Source organism: Paramisgurnus dabryanus, chromosome 14 (genome assembly GCF_030506205.2).
Source record: "Paramisgurnus dabryanus chromosome 14, PD_genome_1.1, whole genome shotgun sequence".
NCBI lineage: Eukaryota > Metazoa > Chordata > Actinopteri > Cypriniformes > Cobitidae > Paramisgurnus > Paramisgurnus dabryanus.
Window position 1 is genome coordinate 27641351 of NC_133350.1, and position 14000 is coordinate 27655350.

At 34.9% G+C, this 14000-nt stretch overlaps 1 protein-coding gene and 1 long non-coding RNA gene across 2 annotated transcripts; one reads left to right on the forward strand and one right to left on the reverse strand.

Annotated features, from left to right (window-relative positions):
- The first annotated feature begins 3336 nt into the window (after positions 1-3336).
- On the forward strand, positions 3337-10288 carry cist1 (colon, intestine and stomach enriched 1). The gene is made up of 5 exons (XM_065241874.2): positions 3337-3470; positions 7425-7955; positions 8080-8240; positions 8422-8494; positions 9678-10288. Exons 1-4 carry the CDS (start codon positions 3416-3418, stop codon positions 8467-8469), a joined length of 795 nt encoding a protein of 264 aa, XP_065097946.1. The 5' UTR covers positions 3337-3415; the 3' UTR covers positions 8470-8494; positions 9678-10288.
- Positions 10289-10419: 131 nt separating this feature from the next.
- On the reverse strand, positions 10420-12059 carry LOC141280705 (uncharacterized). The gene is made up of 2 exons (XR_012334989.1): positions 11218-12059; positions 10420-10961 (listed from the first exon to the last, which is right to left on the reverse strand). It is a non-coding gene; the product is annotated as an uncharacterized lncRNA (long non-coding RNA).
- Positions 12060-14000: the final 1941 nt, after the last annotated feature.

The window sequence follows — 14000 nt, forward strand, 5'->3', positions numbered from 1 at the left end:
CGAGACTGAATGACACCGGGTCGGATACAGCGAACTTGCAAGTGGGGTATTCTTCCTACAGACGGTAGGGGCGGGCGAGAGAGTCTTCATTCGTCATGTAATGAGTCATTTAACCATATACCGACTTACGAAGATGATTTATTAACATAAAAATGCTGCCTTGTGTCCCTTTAAGTTTTTGTGTCAGATCTGAGGGTGATGATCTCTCACTTTAAGTTTTATATATCATTTTAGAGAACAAATTAATTTACTGAAAAGCTACCAAAGCCTTTGACTGTTTTTGATTTTACTGTCCAAAATAAAAAAATAGTCTATACAAAAGGTAACAAATTACATTTACTCACAAAACCTTTCTCAAAGAAAACATTGAAAAATGATTCGGACTTCTCCAAAAGTCCTCGGTTCTTACTCAATTTTGATTGGTTCTTGTTTATGTGACTGTTTGGTTTACCCCTGTCTAAGTATATTTTATATTAAAGTCTACTCTAAAGTGTTTTCCTTTTGTTAGATTTAAAGCACGTTGGGTCACATTAAAGGGATAGTTAACCCAAAATTAAAAATAGTGTCATAATTACTCACCCTAATGTTGTTCTAAACCTGTGTGGTTACCATCATTTATCAAAATATCTTCTTTTGTGTTAAACAAAATAAAGACACTCATACACAACAACACGGCAACATGACCACCAAGAACCAGAACAACAATTTACCCATAATACACTGCAGCATCATTAGCCAATGAGATGCAAGTCTGTATTGGTTTTATTAATCTGTTACTTTTACACAACACTGTTATAATGGCTGAACAAATAATTTTGAAGTAAAGCTGACAAGACACAGTCTTTTGTTGAAATTACTAAGTTAAATTAATCATATGCCGCTACTTTTGTTTGTTAAGTTAAGTGAACAAGAAATTATTTAGTAAAACTGACTCCAACCAAGTTCATTTTTTTGAGTGTGAGTAAATGATGACAGAATTTTCATTTTTGTGAAAACTATCCCTTTAACTTGTGAAAAATCACCCCAAACATTTAATCTGATTTCTTTGGACCGCTGTCAGGGGAGAAATATAATGGCGGATCAGTTTTTTTAGTGATTTATCATTCTAATTATGTACTAGTTTATAACAACTTGTAACAACTAGTTAAGGATAGAGCTCGAATACACGTTGATTCAATCTGACTCAGTCAGTCAAGCTTGTTTAAAGAAGAAAGTGTACCACCTTGTGGTGACTGTGTAAATGATTGTGTAATTTTTTTTAAATTAAAATGTTGGCCCGCTTTAAAAAAGACACTGTAAAAAGTGAAAAGTTAGATTGACTTAAAAAATTGTCAGCCCTGTATGTCTTTTTAGTGTTTCATGTGACAGGATCATGTCAGCCCTTATCATCATTTCTCAAAATATCTTCTTTTGTGTCCATCAGAAAAAAGAAATTCATACAGGTTTAAAACAACATGATGATGAGAAAATGCAAAATATATATATATATATATATATATTTTTTTTTTTTTGAGGGGGGGGGGGGGTGAACTATCCCTTTAAGTGCATAATAGTGACCAAACCAATTCAGGGTGAGCTAAATTTGTGGGTTTGATTAAAATACTTCAGGGAAGTTTAATGACAATGTATAAGTAAATATAGGGCCCTGTGGTCCACACACATCATAGGGCAGGACTAATCGTATTTGTTTGCGTTTCATTTCTGAAAAATATTTGGTCTTTATGAAGGGTTTTTAGAAACATTTACACACAAAAAAAAACATGCATAATAGAAAGCTGCAGGGATAATGTATTTTGTAGGCAACACCCAGAAGCGAGTTTGCATTTTAATACTTGCTGTTCCCTCGTACCATAGTCAATGGGTTTATAAATGGGGGTTTTGGTTAAACGCCTTTATTAAGATCCTGGGTTAACACCACTGAAAATAGTTTCATGTTTTTGTCACAGCCATCAGGTGGAGTGTTTTTAAACCCTGTTATGTTCTCATTCATTGCCTATGTTGGCTGCATTCAAAATGTATAAATTTTGCCTTCGGAGCAGCATTCCAAGGCAGGAAGGCATCAAGGCACGTCCAAATCCAATGTTTGCTTTACCTCCTGACTCATCATCTTCTTGTCCCACAATTCTATGAGTGTGTGTGTGTGCATGGGGAATGTGTTTGGTCGAGCGTGGTCGACTTCTAAAAAATAAAATGGCGGCCAAGAAAGCGGCTGGTAGTTTCAAATTTGGGAATAGTTATCACAAAAACAACTTCTGTTAATATTTCAAACTAAATTTCGTTTACACTGCCTATAAAGCTTGCCAGAGTCAGTGCCTCTCTTGAGGCAGCGAGGCTATGAGGTTTCACATACATCCGGTTTGTCATACTGCAGTCTAGCCTTTTCCTTGATGTTTACCTGCCTCTGTTTTTGGATTGACTACACAAGTTTTGACCTCTGGCTGTTTTATAGACTTAAAATTGTGAATTACCCTTTAATAAAGATGCAATTGGATCCTCACTCTTCGTGTCCTCTGCAGCTTGTGACCGGTTTATTTTATGGAATAAAACACACAAGTAATACCATCACTCATAAGCTAAGTTGGCCTACAAAAATATGTCATCCTTGCAGCACTATTTTAAACAAAAAAAATGTCAATTTTCAAATAAGTGAAACAAAGCAGTGATGTTAAAGGGACAGTAAGTAGGATTTAAGTGTTTTATTAATAAAAATCAACGTCTTTATTCATAATTATGTCCTCATTGGTGTCAAATGCCCTCTGCCAATGATCTGACATGTCTTTGTAAGCTTAACATTTCTTCTCTTTACTTACATTGAACGGGTACATCTTAAACCTATAGTAAAAGAGAATGTACTAACTTTTTTATACTTTATTGCATTTGACAAATGCATTTTCTTCTCACATACATTCAGATATTAGAATAAAAAAGAAAATAACACATAATAATACTACGAATAACAATAACAAGCTATGATAGCACATACCAGCAACCTAAAGCGATCAACCCGGTTTGGTGACATGACATTCGACATATACCATATTACGTGTGATGTTGCACACAGAAGCATATAATGTAGAAATATAGAAAGAAAATATAGAATAATTAATTAAATAAAAATAATAATAGACGTGAATATTTTTAAATAAAATGTGAATAATAAGTTTATTATTAAGTTTATTATAGATTTCTGGATCTCATAAGGGAATCTACCTTATGCAAATATTGAACAGCATTGTAAGCTGTTGTGATGAGGAAACTTTTATGAAACAATCAAACAGTTATTTATTCTGTCATGCTGCTGAAACCACGCCTTCTGTCACACCTCCACATCCTGCTTCTCAGGATATACTCTGTGTCTGCTGAGTTTCACTGTTGTTTAGTCCTGTCATATTTCGCTTACTTTGTGTCTCACATAATGACTAAAATGATTTCCTTAATAGTAATTGTCTTACTTATTTCTGTACCAGAAGGTAAGAGAAAGTCTTTCTCATTTTCGCAATGCTATTGATTTAACTTGAAATAAACATGTTAATGATTTAATATTCAGTAAAATAATACTGATGTTATACAACCTGCAATGCTTTTGAATTTTAATTAAATTTAATAATCTTGATCATTATGGGGAGGTTTAGACTAGTCCTAGACTAAAGTAAATGTAAGAGCTTTCCAAACTGAAAACAACTTGCACTGACATATCTTAAAATACATCAGTGCCCTTTGTTTTGCCTTAAAATGCACACAAGTAATGTTTTTAGTAAAGTGTGTTTGTTAAAACTAGTTATATTTCATAATTAAACTAAGGCCTAGTCCTGGCTTAAGCTAATCCCTGTCTGGGAAACCACCCCTGTGTCCCAATAAGATCTTTATGAAGTATTGTAAGAATAGAAACCAGCATACAGTGTTTTTACTGTACCTTCATATGTTGACCCCTGTAAATAAGTGTAAATTTATGCTTAAAGGGACACTCCACTTTTTTTGAAAATATTCTCATTTTCCAGCTCCCCTAGAGTTAAACATTCAAATCTTACCGTTTGGAATCCATTCAGCTGATCTCCGGGTCTGGCGCTAGCACTTTTAGCATAGCTTAGCACAATCCATTGAATCTGATTAGACCATTAGCATCGCGCTAAAAATTTACCAAAGAGTTTCGATATTTTTCCTATTTAAAATTTGACTCTTCTGTAGTTACATCATGTGCTAAGACCGACAGAAAATAAAAAGTTGTGATTTTCTAGGCAGATATGGCTAGGATCTATACTCTCATTCTGGTGTAATAATCAAGGACTTTGCTGCCGTAACATGGCTGCAGCAGGCGTAGTGATATTACGCAGTGCGTAAAATTAGTCCCCTTGGTTACTTTCAATAGCAGGGGACTATTTTTCGGCACTGCGTATCAACTTTGGCCTCTATATCGCCATATCTGATTGAAATAATAAATTGCAGTAATTGAGAGTAGGGCTGCACGATTCAAGCTAAAATGTGAATCCCGATTTTTTACATGGGAATTGAGATCCCGATTCTCTCACCCGATTCTCTTTATTTTAACAAAAACATTTATTATGCACTTAACTAAAAAAATGTGCTACAGGACTTTCAGTTATAATAACGTTTCTTAAAAGTCTCTTTTTCTTATTTTAGACCCCTTAAAATTTAGAATAATTTAAAATTTATTAGCTGTTAAATTGCACCTGTGCTTTTTGTACTATCAAACTGGCCAACCTTAAAACTTTAAAAACACTAACGTTAAACCTTTAAAAGACTAAAAGATCAACATTTTGAGGCATCAGAGAGAAACGCAGACATGTAACAATGTTCCCCTCGTGCGAAAAACCCTTTCTAATGGGGAACGCAAAGAGGCCGTTTCTCAATGTGAAGGCTGCAGCCTCTCTGGAGGTCGCATTTCTAAACTGCACATCATAAAGACTGTCTAATTTCAGAATATTAACAATTAACGTTATAAAGATGACTAATATTTTTAGTTAATAATAAATTGTTGAAGTATGTTAATGACTTGCGAATGTAATGCTCCGTTGACTCAAATGAACCAGGCTTGATGACGTATACAGCCTGCATGCGACCTCCTGAGGTTGCAGCCTTCCGATTTAGAAACGTCCGGAGCCTGAGGTAAATAATTTCCTTGCCTTTTTTCGAAACCAATGTTGTTGGATCTTCACTTTCTCCGTCGCCACCAGGATTTTCCACAGTGACACTCGTTTATCCTCTCTTTTTTGTGAAAATTGCCACTCCAGATCCACCAAGTAAACGACTGTGTTTAGGTCTGCCGCCTTGTTATACGTCACGCGAGTGACAGCGGAACGCCGCAAATGAGATGAGAGAGAGGAGAGAAACGATCGGGTCTGATTGGTGAATGAATAGGGTTTGGTTTTACCCTGTATGAGTGTGTGTTAGCAAGTTTGACTGATATTCTTGGGTTGTTGTAATGTAAATACGTGAACACTTGAACGCAGAAACTGAATACAGGGAAATACTGTAAATGCAAGTGAATCGCCGTCATTTAAAATGAAGATCGCCTATATGTATGAATCGAGATCGTGATTCTTTTTCGATTAATCGTGCAGCCCTCATTGAGAGTAGTGTTCTGGGCAAGCATTGTGCTTTGCCCCGCTACTCTGTGTGTAAATCTGATGTCTGTGATCGCCGCATCATAGAGTTTCTGTCATTATACATCCACATGACATCCTGGTTAATACATCCGCATCTAAAAACGACTGATCTAAACCCATATAAGTTATCTATTTTCACCCTTCCACACGGGGAATGTGCCGCCAAGCCTGTGGGAAACACGCGGCTGAAAATGCCCGGTGGATGTTTTATTTCAGCCGACTGCCAGCTTTCTTAAGTTTTTCACAGCGCTTTAGTTGCTGTGATACTTCTGCTTGGTTTATGAGTCGCTGATCGTTGCACCGTTGGTTGTTGTAATATTTGTCCCGCCCCCCTCCACTGTGATTGGACAACAGTGTGAGAACTGACATTGACGAGCTGAGCTTTTCACCCAAGGTTGAATATTTTTCAACTCTCGGCGCCCAGCGCTGAAAAACGCTGCGCTTCCATTGGAAACAATTGAAAACACACCAGCCGTCAGCGTATATGCTTTGTCTCAGCTCCAGTGTTCAATCCCTTCAGATGTTGAAAAGCCCGGCTGATATTAACTCTTGTTTGCCCCCTCCTGGATTTTTGTTTTGCTGTTTTTGTTCAATAAAAGTCTTTGCGTTCATATGTTGGCTGCGCCTGGGTTCTGCCCTACCAATCCTGACAAGAACGTAATAAACAGACATATTTAGATGTCATTCCCCTCATGATCGTCTTTTAAAAATTTTCATGTTTTAAACCCTGTTTTTTTATGTATTTATGTACCACTTGTAGTACTTGAACCCATCTTTGTATGAAAATTTGGTTCAAGTTTAATACAAGTGTTAAATAAAACATTTTTTTTTAATACAGAGCTAGTATGTTAAAAGTGCATTTTAGTATATTAAGTACAAAATTAGTATGCGAAAATAGAGCACTTTAAGTATATTATGTAAGTGTACTACTTTTTCACCTGGGTAGTTTTCAACGCTGATTTTTTTGATTTACTGAAAATATTTTACGGATTGCTGCTTTAACTCACAAAGTGACAATTTTATCATGTTATAATAAATTATCTATGGTATTTTGAGCTAAAACTTCACATACGTACTCTGGGGACACTAAAGATTTATTTGACATCTTAAAAAAGTCTTGTGAAAGCTCCCGTTTAAGCAATTTAAGAAACATCTAAGACAAGGTAAATCTTTTCTTAGAACTCAAATCCACATACACACTTCACTGTAGTCCCCAAGTTTCGGGAGTGACAACTACATTTAAATGCACGAGTGAATCTTCTTAATGGAGTATCCATGTGTATTGCGATGATTGACGCAGAGATAACATAGCAGCATTGTGTTATCAAGTGCATTTAGTATTCGCTTTTTGCATTTTGTTCAGCAATTTTAATGAAACCACTGTCTACAGAGGCATTGTATATGTTTGTATATATTTGTAAAGCTTTGAAGAGTGCGCTTTGACAGTGTTGCCAAGTCAATGTGTTATAACAGTTTTAGGGCTTGGCTCATAAACAACCAAAGTTTTTAGAGGTATAGGCCTACTAGTGAGCAGGTGCGGGCCATTATATCATCTGTCTCAGTTTTCATTTCTTAAGCATTTGGATTTATTGCATTTTTTCAGGGTTTGTTTTTGTTTGCCGTTTTGTTTCTTTCCAAGATCTGGCAACACAATTGAATACTCGTACCGCTTTCATTGTGATTTCCTGCACAATGCATATACAGCAAAGATATACTGATATTAGCTGCAGTGTCTACAGAGTAAAATCTTCAAAATCTTCGAAAAGAGCAACCTCTGAACAATTACATTTCTGTTTACAGGTAGTTTTCAAGAATCTCCAGATGCCCCCTCAACTACACTGAGTACCTCCAAACAAACTACAGAGATACAGAACCCAAGCAGTACAACAGCCCGATTAACCACTGACCATACCACACATCAGTCAACAACTGTTCAGTCGACAGCCCAGTCAACCACTGAACATCTGACTACTGTCAATCCAAGCGGTCAGTCAACTACTGAACATCTGGCATCCCAGTCAACTGTTAACCGTTTAACATCACAGTTCGCCACTAACAATTCAACAGTTTGGTCAACCACTGACCGTTTGACAGATCAGCCCACAACTGACCCATCATCCACAACCGAAAAGACATCTCAATCTCAGACAACACTAGAAGAATTTAATAGCACTGCTATCAATCAAACAACACAATTGACAGTTACCAAGAGCACACAAACCACCTCACAATCTACACAGCAGCCAAAAAATTCTACTGTTCAAGAAACATATGAATCTACGACGGGAACAACACAACCTACAGGACAAAACAATGCAACCTCCATCATAGGTACATGATTCAGTAAAGGAAAAGTAAAATAACCAAATATATGAGTTAGATGATGATTTGCCATTTTAATCTGCATGTGTGCTGTTTTATGCACTAATATACAGTAATAAATGGTCTTGTGCAGCTCTGGAAGGTAAAGGGGAGTCATATGTGGCTGGAAATCCTGGGCTCATTGCAGTGCTGTGTATTTTCTTCAGTACGTTGGCCATGGTTATTGTAATTGTGATAGTGAAGGTGGTTCAAGCCAGGAGACCACAGTTTGAAAGGCTTGATGATTTACCGATGGTGGGTCTCATATGCTTACATCATAACCATATACATTGTCAATATCTAGCTATACGCCTTATTCAGTCTGCCGCCATGTTAAATCCAAAACGATGCTGCGAGGGATGGACGTCGCGGAGTGAATAAGGGGTATATGACTATTTATAAAATAAGCTTTAATGATTCTCTTTTCTTTTGTCAGGGTGGAATAACTGAGGATGCGCCCTTTGCCCGCTACCGTTCAAAATAAAGAAGACACATCTATTTTCTTAAAGGTGAAGGATGTCGTTTCTGTGCCACCAAACATTACTGCAAAACAATTATAAACATTTTCAGTCTCCAAAACCAAAGACAGCTATCAGATAGCATTATTTATGAAGTTACTTCCTAAGGAAACTTGGAAGGTTTTAGCTTCCAAGGCAGCATTACATCATCCCTGCATCCGAAATCATGCACTCATACTGAATTAAATGTAGTATCTATTTCTTAACCATTGAAAAAGTACATACTGTACTATACTAGTATGTAGAGTGCATTCCAGACATTCAACATCAACCACATTTTCATTGTCATGTGTCATTTGTTCAGTCACCTACATCAGTGGTTCTCAAACTGGGGGCCGTGATGGTGCCAAGGGGGCCCAGTATAAGGACATTTTCATAAAATACATGAATTTATCATACATTTTGTGTAATTACCTTCATAAAAAATAAAGGCTAACCAACAGCTCTACATTATATAATTTAATATGTTTTGTTTTTAGTTTTGAGATGTTTTATGTCAAAAATGTTCCTTGGGGGGCCATGAAGGGATGCACCTTATACAAGGGGGGCCAAATGCTGAAAATTTGAGAACCACTGACAAATGAAAATTTGGATCAACTTTAATTAATAACACTTAAACTGAAATTCAACTGAAAATTTTTATCTAAAATAAATCTAAAGTGAAATTTTAAGTTTTTATTGTTGGTCCAAATTTTCACTTTTTACCTATAACATCAACCATGAAAATAATTTACTTAGATGTTGTACAATACATGTTAAAGCAACACCAAAGAGTTTTTTTTACCGTAAAATACGTTTCCAAAAAAGTTTCAGTCGTTCATCCACTCGAAACAGGGTGAACGGCACTTTCACATTCGCTTTGAAGCCCTCTATCGGCCAAAACCGCACTAAAGAAGTTTCCAACCGTCAGGTTGCGGTCCTGTAGTTCGAGTGAAAAGTACAAAAACTTGCTTTACGGCAGACCTACAATCCAATCAGAGCCAGCTTTGCTGCAGTTGGCTAAATTATTTACGACAGTGGTAATGGACAATTCTGCTTCCAACCTGTAGGGGGAGCAAAGACTCTTTAGTGTTGCTTAAAGCATGTATTACTTAACCCTAAAAAAGAGTCGACCGGCTTACAGTTTTAAGTTTTTTAAAATGTATTAATTTTTTTTAATTTGGTCTCTCCTCAGCTCCTGGGACCTCATGTGATAGAAAAGTGTCTGTAAGAACACAAAGAAATCTAAGTGGAGGCCATCAGGGATTTTTTCACCGTCATGCATACAGAGATTTCAGACCTACTAGTCATTTAGCGTACTAATTTTTGCATACTATATATTATTGAATTAGGTGATTCCAGTTGCAGGGAATGTGTAATAATACAAAACAGATTTAGCTGAGATTTTGACCAAATAAAAATTTAGATCAGCGTTTACAACAATTATTATTTATTAGTAGGAATACATTTTTTGGACAAAGTTTGCTGTCCTTTATGCTGGGTACACACCAAAAGATAATCGGGCTGATTTTGGGCCAATTTCCTTCCTTCTGACAATCCTAGCTATGTCCTGATTATCTTGATCGTTCTACAGATTATCTTATCAGATTTTCCCTTGGTGTGAGGTGTGTTAAGACTGTCCGAACATGATTGTCAGAACATCAGAGTCTCGCGAATCAGAAATCCTGATGTGTGAGGGAACCCCGAGGACAAACACACGCACCTCTTGAGATTATCACGTGAAACGAAACCATATCCAATCAGAAAACGAGATGATGGAAGACGGAAGCAGTCATGGTGCAGCACAAAGTGAAGTTGATGCAAAGTGAACTTGTACAGACTATGTTCCCCCTATCTACATGACTTCACCCAAACCCTTTTCTTTCCCTTGAATTTTCGGTGAAAATCATTCCAAACACTATCATTGAAATTTTGTAAAAAAAGATGTAAAATATCTTTTGGTGTGTACCCAGCATTATACTACTGCTATACTGTAGGTTAAAACAAAGAGGCTGCAGTTCCATTTGGTGCCACTAGAGGAGCAGTCATTACATACACATCATCTGTTTAACGGTACTTAATCATTCTGTCTTAATTACATTTTTATTAAGTTTGTATATAGTTAAAAATTGTGCAAAAATGTTTAAAGCACAAATTTAAAGCACTTTTATAGAGTTAGGACATGATGTGCAATGCCCAATGTATTTAGGACCTATGGTCACTTTATTTTTGTCCCAAAATGTCACAGCTATGATTTAAATTTGAAAGTGGTTTAGTATTGAATGATGTCTCATTTGCTTAAGGTTAAATACTGTAATTGACTTTTGTGGTGTTTAGGTAGGTTAATGCCCATCCATTACGGGGCTCCGGTAAGAAGTGTGACAGGAGACAGGCAACAGTTAACTCTTTATGTAGCACTTTGAGTATTAATATTCATAGCAGCATACAATCATGGCCAAAAGGTATTAATGTGGTTTTCCTGAAATACACAGAGGAATTATATATCAATTTAAGTCAGCTAACATAACATTGTTGTCAAATAATACAAATAAACATGATATATACATCGTGTGGAGTAAAATTGGTAATATAACATAAAGGTTTTAACCACAATATATATAACTGGCCTTTTACATCATAATTAACATTTATATTAGTAATAGAAACGGATTACTCAAAGTACAGCATTGCAATGAAGTATTAATGTTAATTGTTATTGTTTAAGGAGAACTTACATGCATCCACGCACATTAGCACCCAAAGAAAATGGCGGAGCGAGCGTCTGTGAAAGTGAAACTAAAATGAACCGCAAAGCGGAACTACGCCATCTAGCGGCATATAATAAAAGTCTCAAATTAAAGTTTCATAACCTACTCATAGGGAATTTAGAACAAATACTGTGTACTGGGTGCAATGATGATTTAGACAGTCAATATTTACAAGATACAGTCACTGAAGCGTGACATTTTCATCTTAACCTCTAGATGGCAATCAAATAGTTCACAAGCAATATGATTAAAACATTTTCTACCGAATTTAAACATGAAAAGATCCAGTAAATAAACCTAAATGATGCATCATGCAATACACCCAAAAGACGAGAGAGTTTGCATAAGTTCATATTTATACACCCAAAAGAGTTTTTAATATCAGTATGTTAAACTGTATATAAATACATTCATCCACACTTGACAGAATGTCTTGTGATCTTTATTTTTCATGCTAGAAAGATTTAAATAGACAAATTTGACACTGTGCTATATACAAGGGGTCTCCAACCTTTTTGTGAGAAAGGGCTACCACAATATATAAAACAATCTGAAGGGCTACATTTTTAAACAGTCTACTAAAAACGTTTTTGTTTTACTTGTTGATTGTATTTTATTTTACTTGTTGATGTTTTATCGTTGTTTAAAATGTTAACATACATAGAAGAAGCCAAGTTAATATAAAAATATGTAATAAATAAATATTAAAATTGAGGCTATTAATATGTGCTTTGGCAGGCAACTCACAGACTCCATGTGGGCACCATGTTGGAGACCCCTGCTACCATATATATATATATATATATATATATATATATATATATATATATATATATATATATATATATATATATATATATATATATATATATATATATATATATATATTTATAAAGCCTAAGTGTCCAGTATACTGTTTCAGTAGTTTCCAATTGTATTTTAAAAGAAATGGTAATAAAGAATAAGCATCGTAACTTTTTTGACTGAATCATAATAATAAAAAAAGATAAAAAAACACTTCTGAATAAGGTTAAAGTCTGTATTTTAAATGATATTACTGCTCACAGTTTTTAATCACTTTTTTGCTAATCTAAGCTATTTTTAAGTCCTATGAATTCTTACATTATATATTTCATGTAGTTTCTCTGTTAATAGTTTAAATGCTTTTAACCTAATCATTCTTAACATGCTATTTAAATGAGTTTTAGACATAGTATGGCCTAACAAGCCAGCTACCCTTGAACTGTGTTGAACAGCATGCTCTCATTGTTTACATCAAGACATTTCCAGCCATCATGTGACTGCAGTCGTCATTTGCTAAGAAATCAGTGTGCGGTTCAGAGTTTGAAGTCTAAAATCTTCCACCTCAAATAAAAGCTGAAGTATTTGAGGTCAGCTACGTATCAGTCACACCTGCTTGACACTCCCCTCCTACTGACACATGTAAGACCTTTCTGCCTTTTCACTGCTGAGTTTATAGACATTTCCAGAAATGTTTAGTTTATAAACATCATTTTCAAGTGTTTTGGTATAATATTTAGCTGGTTAAATGAAAGATTATTAACTTTATATTATCAAAAGTAGCTGACTAAATCACGACACACAGTGAGGTGTAATTTGTAAAAGTGTTATTATATAGATGTTGTCTATAAGATCAAATACCAATGTTTTCATTAGTTATTAAATCTTTGTTGTTGTTTATGTTATGCAATGGTAATTTTTATTGTCTAGTTCAGTCATCTACACCATAAAAAGCGAAAAGTTGGATCAACATAAAAATTACTTTAATTGGTAACACCAAAAAAATATATTTTAACTTAATTTTTCCTTTAAAGTGTTTTTCACACAACATGGAACATGGAAGTTGAAACAACTTAATTTTTAACGTTTAAACGTTTATCCAACTTCAATTTTTTTATAGTCTTTAGCATTTGTGTGGTTTCAGTCTCATTAAACTAGTACCGGTATTCAAACAATACTTTCTGTTAACATACATTTTTTAGTTGTTTTTAGCAGGGGTTCTCAAATGGTAAGCCAGGGGTCCATAAAATATTTATTATAAATTATATAATTGTGTTGAATAATTATTAAGGAAAGTATTTACATCTAAGAATCATGTGACTTTTGCTACTGTTGATTTCGTAAAAACTTCTAGCTAATTGAAAAAGTATTGAGGTCAAATGTAATTGAAACATAACAACCCTGAATCATGAAACATTTGTAGGGTCGAATTTTAAGGGGTCCTTTTGAAATGTTTCTACCCCTGGTTTGGGGCTGTTGGCAGGAAGTATTTCTATTTACAACTTGCTGTATAGTAAATGCTGTATAATATCTGTACTATTTAAAACCGAAAGTGAAGCAGTAGCTAATATTCCAAAATTAACATTTCAAGCACTATGCTATGCCTACATTGTTACAACATGTTAAGAAAGGGATGCTAACAACTGGGGTGAAATTTCAAGATCACAAACATCTTGGGAAAATTTTTATGTTATTTAAGTATTCTGTAAATACAACAAGTTCAAGTACAGTGCACTGCAGAAAAAAACTTCATGCATACTGGCAGCCTGCTCTTATTGTTAATAATACACAATATACGACTTTCAAAAACACAAAACATATTTTTTGTACATTTAAATATATGCTAAAGCAAAACATATTTGCAACATTTAATCGTAGCATTATTACGTTTTTACAGCTACAAAACGTAAAACATTTACAGATATTTCATACATAAATGTCACAAATTA